This window comes from Dipodomys ordii, unplaced genomic scaffold (assembly GCF_000151885.1).
Source record: "Dipodomys ordii isolate 6190 unplaced genomic scaffold, Dord_2.0 Scaffold30, whole genome shotgun sequence".
NCBI lineage: Eukaryota > Metazoa > Chordata > Mammalia > Rodentia > Heteromyidae > Dipodomys > Dipodomys ordii.
In genome coordinates this window covers 12,189,845-12,200,104 of record NW_012267246.1, presented here as the reverse complement: position 1 = coordinate 12,200,104, position 10,260 = coordinate 12,189,845, and the positions used below count along the sequence as shown (strand labels likewise).

At 41.7% G+C, this 10,260-nt stretch overlaps 1 protein-coding gene across 1 annotated transcript in view; it reads left to right on the top strand.

The window, feature by feature from the left end:
• Nucleotides 1-9,895, top strand: part of Nceh1 (neutral cholesterol ester hydrolase 1) — a 57,457-nt gene extending 47,562 nt beyond the window's left edge. The window contains exons 4-5 of the mRNA XM_013016168.1: nt 5,658-5,829; nt 7,729-9,895. Of these exons, the coding sequence (XP_012871622.1) occupies nt 5,658-5,829; nt 7,729-8,346 (790 nt within the window). The 3' untranslated portion in view covers nt 8,347-9,895. The remainder of the gene's footprint in view (nt 1-5,657; nt 5,830-7,728) is intronic.
• Nucleotides 9,896-10,260: the final 365 nt, after the last annotated feature.

The window sequence follows — 10,260 nt, the reverse complement described above, 5'->3', positions numbered from 1 at the left end:
TGGGCTGGGATGTAGCTCAGTGGCAAAGCGCTTGCCTAGCAAGTGCAACGTCCTGGGTTCGATCCCCAGTACCAAAAATAAAAGACAAAAAAAAAAATAAGCCACTTCTTTTACACGTATTTACCATTTTCTTGGGCCCTGATCTCTACTAACGTTAAAAAGCAAGCCAGGCTTGGCTCTCTGTGGCTGCAGTGAAGTCCCCATCACGTGCCTGAACACCATTCCCAGCTCCTGAAGCCTGGCTCCCCTCCCACCTGGGCCTACACAGCTATCTTTAGCTTCTGGAACCACACCAGAGAGAGAGAGGAGGTTGGAAGGTCATGGCGCAGAGCCCGCTTCTATGACCCCTGCCGGAGTGCTTGGCTCCCTCTTTGCCCTTGATGTTAAGGCCAAGATTTGCCTCGGAATGGGTGGAAGTGGTTTCCATAAACCCAGAGCCGGGGGCCAGTCTTACCCAAGGCCTCTTCCGTGTTCAGCAGGTGCTCTACCTGGGAGCCACACACAAAGCCCCTGGAACTCTATCAGAAGCTTCACGTTGTTGAAACAGATCCTGATTCTAGCCCCACTCTCCTCCTAAGGACTTTGGCCTAGCCCCTCCTTTTCTGTTCATCCTTTCCCATGTGTTTCTTATTCAGCCAGCCAAGGCCTGTGCTGACTTCCAGTCTCCCGGGCTAAGTCCTTGTGGGTCAGAACATCTCAAGGGACCAATGCTGAGCGTAGAAACAAGGAAGTCCTTCCTTCAACACGATGACATTTGAAGAATGAGAAGGAAAACGGTCCAAATTCTGGGTTCTCTTGCAATCTTGCAGGCTTGTTGTTCTACTAATGGACAGGAAGCTCCTGAGAGGACTAAACAGCTTGTTCCTCTGGGGCTTTTTCAGATAAAAAACACAATGTGACTGTAATTTTGGTTGTTTTTTGGTGCTGATATGAGGACTTGAACTTAGGGCCTCGCATTGTCCCTAAGCTTTTTTTTTTTTCCATTCAAGGCTGCTGCTTTACCACTTGAACCACAGCTCCACTTCTGGCTTCTTGTTGGTTAATGGGAGATAAGAATCTCTTGGATTTGTCTGTCCAGTCTGGCTTTGAATTGAACCTTGATCCTCAGATCTCAGCCTCCTGAGTAGCTAGAATTACAGGTTTGTCAGCTCAGTGGTGTTTTCTGCAATTTGACTCCTATGTAGAATACTTGATGTTGGAAGAAATATGATGAGCTCTTCAGAGAGCTCATTTCCCTTGCTGACTAAACCTGTCACACAGACAGAACCCAGTGACATTTATTCATTATTACATCATGTATGGAAGGAGAGAGGGAGATACACTGCATGAACTGACACAGACATGCGCAGATGGGTATATGGGTGTTAGAAGCTTTAATTTGACTCCCTGGTTTTTCAATAAAATGGTTAGCATCTTCTTCCAGCACTGTACACACAAACAGTCTTGAACACAAGCAGTAGAGGGCTAGTATGCTCTGTGTGCTTTCACTGGCTAACCCAGCCTGGAATTTCCTGATACAAACACAAACTTTGATTCTTCTTCTAGGCCAATTTTGGCTACTTTGAAGGGTCATGTGATACCATGGGACCTAAGAAATCGGTAGTTTACTTAGTATTTTCTCCAGTTGACAAAAATCATGCTCCTCTTTTTTGAATAAAGTAAAATAATATTTCCAGCTTGAACAACCATAAGATGGGGGTTAGAATTTGGATTTTAATGGTGCCAGGAGGACTATAACATTGTCGATCTGTTTGGTTTTTATTTTGGTTGTCGTGAATTTTGAACTCAGGGTCTCACATTTGCTAGGCAGGTACTCTACCACTTAAGCCACATCCTAGCTCTGTTTGTTTACATGTTCGCCCTGTTACCTGCAGGAATTATTAACTGACAAGTAGCTCTTACTTATTGATTGATTAAGTGGGGGATTTGAACGTGAGGTCTTGTGCTTGCTAAGCAGGTCCTCTTCTACCTGAGCCATACCTCCAGTCCAACATACTCTACAAGATTGCCAGTTTCTCTTGATCCAAAGACATGGAAACCTCTGAAACAGGACTGAAAAACTCAATGTAATTCATGTATAAAGCCTCTTATGGCTATCTTCCAAACTCAGGCAACTAGAAAAGCTCTTTACTAGAATACATGGGATACTAAAAGAAGTAAAATAGCCTTTTTTCTTATAATTAGGAACTCAGTTTGGTAATACAGAAGTCCTCTAAGATGGTTGGGGGTGGGGAGGTAAGGGGGAGAAAACAGGGGTAAGTCGAATCTTGTGAAATGTTGCCACCTAGTGGAATAAACCATGTATTCCTATTCCTGCCTATTAAAACTCATTTGGATGGTCAGTGGTACCACTGATGAAAAACTAAGATATAAAATAAAAAGTTTGTTTTATATTCTATATGACAGTAACTAAGGAATTTAATTTTTCCAGCTGTGGGGATTGAACTCTGAGCCTGGGCACTGTCCCCAACTTCTTCAGCTGAAGGGTAGTTCTCTACTGCTTGAACTACAGCACCACTTCCAGGAATTCAGTTTTTTGTTAGTGTATATTAATTGTATGTGTAGCTAATGTACTTTGATCCTATCTCTCATAAGGGATTTTTTAAATTTCTAATGTCAAACATACTTATTCCACAGTGATCAGTTCTATGCTCTCTACTTATCATAATATTTCCATCTAGTTGACTATCTGAACTGAATGTGAAAATCTTTAATTACCTGTCTGTGTTTGTAGGGCACCAATGGCTCATGCCTAATCCTAGCTACTCAGGAAGCTGAGATCTGAGGAGTGCAGTTTGAAGCCAGCCTGGGCAGGAAAGTCTGAGAGACTCTTTTTTTTTTTTTTAAATCACGTTTACTAGTTCACATAAATACTTGAAAACAAATAGATCTGTCCTCCCTTTCTGTATTCTTGACATAATTAACTAGCAAAATCCAGAAATGGAGCTGTGGTTGAAATGGTTCCAGCCTTGAGGGCAGGTTCTAAATGACAGTACCCAGGCCCCGAGTTCAAGTCCCAGTACTCAACCCCCTCCCCCTACACTCACAATATAGGCATTTTAGGTGAGAAAAATAAATGACTTTTTATAGAGTACTTAGAAAAACAGTAAGCTGATTGATTATGAGATGTAAATTTAAAAAACAATCTGAAATGATTGTTTTGGAATTGTAATTAGATACTTTGTCCGTTCTCATTTTGTGTTGTATGTTTGACTTACTTTACAAGGCTAGTCCCTTTTCTGTGCCTGAGTTTCTTCATTCACAAGGTGAGGCTACATTAATACTCAAAACAGACTTATGAGAGCCACCTGCTGGTGGCTCACTCCTGTCATCCTAATTCTCATAAGGCTGAGACCTGGAAGAGTGCACCTCAAAGCCAGCCCAGGCAGAAGAGTGTGCAAGACTCTATCGCCAAAATAATCCATGAAAAGTGAGGTTGAAGGCATGGATCAAGTTGTAGAGCACCAGTTGTGACCAAAAGCCCAAGTGAATTAATTGAAGCCTCTTCACTGCCACCAAAACTAATAATGATAATAAGCAAAAAAAAATCCCAAATAAACAAAAGCAACAGTGTTATGAGATACACCATGCATAGAAATTAGAAACATGATGAGTAGTTTCACTTGACATTAACCAGAAAGGCTGAGAATTGCCAGGCAGTGGAGGTTCACACCTGTAATCCTAGCTGCTCAGGAGGCCAAGATCTAAGGATCACCATTCAAAGCCAGCCAGCCTAGGGAGGAAAGTTCATGAGACTCTTATCTCCAAGTAACTGGTAAACAGCTGAAAGTAGTGATGTGGTTCGAGTCATACATGTCCAGCCTTGAGGGAAAAAAGCTAAAAGTGAGTGTGCAGGCCCTGGGTTCAAGCCACAATACCGGCACAAAAACAAATGACAAAGTGCAGACCTTTATATCAAAGAGAGCGCATGACCTTCAAAGAAAGCAAGAAGAACACATTTTACATGAAGGATAAAATTGGTGATGTATGTAAGTGTCTGGAGTGGCCAGTACTGCAAGCAAGTGCAGTTCCACTCAGACCCCCCAGTAAGACTCAAGGAGTGAGGGAGACATGACTGACAAGCACAGGAGGAGGGTGAGCAGACCTGCAGTGCGCACATACAAGGTAATGCTATGGGCAAGGAGAGAGAGAGAGAGAAAGAGAGAGAGAGAAAGAGAAAGAGAAAGAGTGTGTGTAAACTAGGACTTGAGCTTGGGGCCTAGGTGCTGTCCCTTAGCTTGTTCACTCAAGGATAGTACTCTACCACTCAAGTCACAGCTTTATTTCCTGCTTTTTGCTAGTTAATTGGAGCTAGGACTTTATTGCCTGGATGGCTTTGAACTGTGATCCTCAGATCTCATACTTTTGAGTAGCTAGGATGACAGGTGTGAGCTACCAGCACCCAGCAGGTAATTTGACAAAACTAGACCTCTTACAACTTGTACAGGATAGGACCACAAAAGCCTCCTGCCTGTGCCAGCAGGGGGAGCCACAGAGAGATGCTAGAGGCCTGGGCTAGGCTACCTACAACTTACCTTTCCTCTGGCGGGCTACAGCGGACCTTCTATTTCCAGTGTTCTGACAAGGCCATGCATGGCTTTGGTTCAGTGTTGTAAGAGCATGAACTCTTTGATAGGGTGCAGTTTCGTGTTATTTATCAAATGAATTATGGAGATACATTATTCACTTATTCATTATTCACTGTGGTTAATGCTGCCAAATCACTTCATAACCCAGAGGCATTATCAATAAAACCTTGACCTCCAGAAAGGAACTTTCAAACTCTGTGATGGCTTTCCATTTTGAGTTGATGGTGGTAGTGGTGGTGTGGTGTATAGAGACTTGAACTCAGGGTCTCTTTGCTCTCACTTGGCTTTATAGCACAAGACTAGCACTATACTATTTGAGCCATAGTTTCATTTCTCTTTTTTTGCTGGTTAATTGGAGATAAGAGTCTCACATTACCTGGGCTGTCTTTGAACCACAATCCTCAGATCTCAGCCTCTTGAGTAGCTAGGATTAAGAACATGAGGGACCAGCATGGTCTGAACATGGGGACTGAGAACATAAAACAAAAAGGTCTTTTTGCTCATACAATTTATTAGTCTATTTATTTATTTATTTATTTTTGTTGGTAGTGGGCTTAGACTCTAGGCCTGGGTGCTGTCCCTCAGCTCTTCATTTCAAGGCAAGTGCTCTACCACTTGAGCCACAGTGCCACTTCCGGTTTCCTGGTGGCTTATTGGAGATACGAGTCTCATAGACTTTCCTGCGCAGGCTGGCTTTGAACTGTGATCCTCAGATCTCAGCCTCCTGAGTAGCTAGGATTACAGGCATGAGCCACTGGCACCTGGCTGTATTAGTTTATTTTTTAAAGGAAATACCTCATTTGCCTTTATAGTTTATATATTATTTTAATTTTCAAAACTATTTCGGGCTTTAAACGAATACATTTTTGTCTTTATTTTTTTTTCATTTTTGTCTTTAAAACTTTTATTTTTAAACTTTGATTGTTGGTGGTACTGGGGTTTGAACTCAGGGCCTCTGGGCTTGCTAGAGAGATAGTCTACCACTTAAGCCTTGCCTTCAGCCCCATGTGTGAACTTTAAATGACTGACAATGAAGTCCTAAAACAAGCTTTGTCTTTGTCTTTGCAGATACAGGCTGGTTCCACAGGTCTATTTTCCTGAGCAAATTCATGACGTTGTGCGTGCCACAAAGTACTTCCTGCAGCCTGAAGTCCTGCAGCAGTACCATGTTGACCCAGGCAGAATTGGCATTTCTGGTGACAGTGCTGGTGGGAATTTGGCTGCTGTCCTTGCACAACAGGTAACAGCAACTGACCTGATGAGCTGGTAGGAGGAGAGAGGACATTACCTCATGGGGTTGCTCCTTACCCGGCCTTTCTATTGATATGACACACTCAGATAGCTCAGAGAAGGAAAATGGGTCTCTAAAGGCCTGAGGAGACTAATGTATTATATTGTATTGTTACGATGCCATACAAATAATATACAATGTATTATTTTTTGTGTTTGAACTGGGGCTTGAATTCAGGGTCTTGCTTTTTTGCTACAAGCTACCATTCTACCACATGAGCCACTGCTCCACTTCCAACTCTTTGCTAGTCAACTGGAGAATTAAGAGTCTCATTGACCTTTCCTCTTATGCTGACTTTGAAATTTGATCTTCAGATCTCAGCCTCCTACCTAGCTAGGATTACAGTAGTGAACCACTAGTGCCCAATTCACTGGAAGATCTTTTAGCATGAAAGTAACCTATGCAGCCTAGTAATCTATCCAGTTTCCTTTTAGTTCTTACAGGAAAAATGTCTAGTTTTAGAAAGTAGAATTACAAATGGGAGGTCTGCAGTCTTGCTGGGTGCTGGGATCTGCAGCGGTGGGCACTTCCTTCCTGTTCCAGTGTAGCCTGTCTGGGGTCCCTTGTCTGTGTTATGTCAGCTGGCATTCTCTCAGCAAGCTTGAAGGCTAAGGGCTCCTCCAGGGGGGTGTACCAGGACACTTTATGGTCTGTTCATTTAGCTTTTCCTCCCCTTCTCCTCTAGCACAGCCAGACCTGTTTATTCCTCTCTAGGAAGACTTTGCCTTTTGAAAAATTAAAACATTTAATGATTACAGGTAATACACCCATAATACCCAGCAAGGTATGCTGAGTACCATGATGCAAATAAAGTGTTCATGGGGGTTTACAGATCTCAGAAGTCGTGGGCCCTAGGTTCATTCAAAATTATTGAGTCATGCACACTGGTCCTTTCTTAGGCAATACCTAGAATCTTGGCAGGGAAGTGATGGTGGACATTTTTTTTTAAACCACTCTGCTCTGTTAGTCAGCTTGTCCTTGCTATGACAAAAATACCAAAGAGAAACCAACTTCAAAGAAGAAGGAGTTATTCTGGCTTACAGATTCAGAGGTTTCAGGCATGTCAGATGACTCTATTATTTGAATCCTCATGCAAAGCAGAACATCATGGCAGAAGGGATGGGTGGGATAAAGCTGGTTCTTACCTCCTGGAATTCAGAAGCAGAGAGGGAAGGCGAGATGTGGCAGAACGGAAGAGGGAAAGGGAGGGAGAGGGAGAGAGAAAGGAGGAGCAGGGAAAGACATATCCCTTCAGGGTATACCTCCTGTGACCTAGTTCCTCCAAGTAAGGCCTACCTACTCCCAATAATGCCATAAAATTATAAATCTACCAGTGGGCCCAACACAGGTCGCTCACACCTGGAATTATAGCTACTCATGTCTGAGATCTAAGGATCTTGACTGAAAGCCGAAGCAGAAAAATGTGAGACTCTTTATCTCCTATAGATCAGCAAAAAGTTAGAAATGAATATGTGGTTCAGATGATAGAGTGGCACCTTTGAGTGAAAAAGTCAAACAAGGAGGCTCTGAGTCCAAACTCTAGTACCAACACACACACACACACACACACACACACACACACACACACACACACACACACAGAGCAATGGAGATTAGAGTCTTTAGGGTCAATTGCTTTCCAAAAAGCCAACTGGCAACCAAATCTTTAACATATTACAAGATTTGGGGACAAGTTACAGATGCAAACCATTACAACTGCTTAGTGCTTATTGGTAATTTCACACTATCAGTTTTGACTGATTGGAAAGCAAACCCTGAAGCAACTCTCTAAGGTATAGTTGGCTCGAAAGGATCCACTAAATGAAATGTTGTTTTTCTCTTTCCCAGTTTAGTCAAGATGCCAGCGTAAGAAATAAGCTCAAACTGCAAGCTCTAATCTATCCAGTCCTTCAAGCTTTAGATTTTAACACACCCAGTTATCAGCAAAACGTGAACACCCCAATCCTGCCCCGCTATGTCATGGCGAAGTACTGGGTGGACTACTTCAAAGGCGATTATGACTTTGTGCAGGCGATGGTAGTGAATAACCACACTGCATTGGATGTGTCCGAGGCGGCTGCCTTTAGGGCCTATCTCAACTGGACGTCACTCTTGCCGGCATCCATCACAAAGAACTACAAGCCTGTGGTGCAGACCATGGGCAATGCCAGGATCATCAAGGAGCTGCCTCAGCTGCTGGATGCCCGTTCTTCCCCCCTCATTGCAGATCAGGAAGTCCTTCAGCACCTGCCAAAGACCTACATCCTCACCTGTGAGCACGATGTTCTGAGGGACGACGGGATCATGTACGCCAAGCGCTTGGTGAATGCTGGTGTGGACGTGACCCTCGACCACTTCGAGGATGGCTTCCACGGCTGCATGATTTTCACCAGCTGGCCCACCAACTTCTCAGTGGGAGTCCGGACTAGGTATAGTTATATCAAGTGGCTAGATCAAAACCTATAAAGGAATAAAACTTCTAGACAGCTCGAGTCCCTATTGATAACCTGTACCTGCTTAGGAAAGATGTAACTGTCTTCGTGGCCTAATTCCATTCCCCGCCTCCCTTTTGTTATTTGCAAGTTTTGGAATCTCTATTCCTTGCAGACTTTATGATCATCTAATTTTTTTAAAAAGTGAATTTGACTCATTGAAATGCAAAACACCTGACTTGGTCCCCAAAGTGGGCCATCTTGTCTGAAAAGATGTGTTGTTGTTTTTTTTTTTTTGAAATTGTGGATAAAAGAAGAATGTCTAAGGAGTTAAGAAAATGTGGGCTCATCCTCAACTTTCTAGAGTTTACTTTGGGTCTACAACTAGTTACATGGGTGCATTCAGGTCAGTGCTAGGGACCAAGTGCCCACTGTTCTTTGTGGATCATTGTGTGTCCTATAGGAACAAGGCTTTTAGCAAGACACATTCTCAGAAGGCTTTGTTCCTCTAGAGCATTGATTCTGTAAGAGAGCCACCTGTAACTACCACATGGCTTCTCATGATACTTGAAAGTTCCTTTGAACCACTATTAGTAGAAAACAAGAGTTTGCATGCACTGAATATCTATCTACATATAGTTAGAATTTTGTGGTTTGGTTTTATCTTTTCCTTGGGAACAAATTTATTTAAATGTAAGATAAATTTCCTATTGTTAAATACGTAAAAATAGGCAAATGAAACTATTTGTTTCATTAAAAAACGCTTCTGGTATAAATTACTAAGAGTAGTATGTATATATTTGGTATAGTTGGGAAATAAAAGCATATTTAATATTAGTTTTAAATGATGAAAAAAAACCTTTGGAAGGTCTAGTCCATTCTTGGAGACTCAACTTTTTTCACTTATATGGCTTTCAACAGGGACTATTTTGGTATAATATGATGCACTGTTTATTTTTTTAAGTTATGTAATGTTAATATGTAGCTAGACAGGATTTTTTCTGAAAGACATCTATAATCAATATTTAAAATAGTGATATTTTTAAAAAACCTACCTTAGAGTTATACCCACAAATAATTTTATGGAAGAAGTAATTATTAGTACTATATATTAGAACACAATATTTTGATATTTATATTCATGTTTGAATTAAAATAATAGCGACTCAGATTATACCTAGCAAAGCCATCAAACTTAATGCAGCTTGGATATCTCTCACATCAAATATGAAATTCTCCAAACTCCCAAACTTTGAATACTACTATGATTCCACAAGCAGGGAAATCTACATCACAAAAATTTGTTCCCTGCTCAGAAATACTTAAAATAGTATACAAAGTTACTTTCAGACTGTGTTTGCAATGTATTTCTACAACATAAATTAATATCTCGTTTAGCGTTTTGTCCCATCCTAAGATCTCATTATGTGTAGACAAATATTCTAAAATCTAGAGAAATCCCCAATCTGGCACACTTCTTGTCCCAAGTATTTTAGATGAAGGATATAGATATTCAACCTGTAGTTCATGTTTATCTTTTCTCTTTCTCTCCTTTTTCTTTTCTTTTCTTTTCTTTTTTTTTGTGCCAGTACTGAGCTTGAACTTTTGTCTTCTTGTTCTTGCTTAGCTTTTTTGCGCAAGGCTGGTGCTCCATCATTTGAGCCACAGCTCCACTTCTGGCTCTTTGTTGGCTAATTGAGATAAGTCTCTCAAATTTGCCTACCTGGGCTGGTTTCAAACCACAACCCTCAGATCTCAGCTCCCAAGTAAATCATCTCTGCTCTTGATGGTGACAGGGGCCCTCACTTTCTGGGTAAAGGGCACCTCATTCCTACACCCCTAATTTTGTTTTTATTTCCAACTAGATCTAGAAGTTCTAACAACCCAAACTTACATTCATGTAAGATCTTCACTGCCAGTGTGAGCATAGGTGCACTCAAGAAACTCC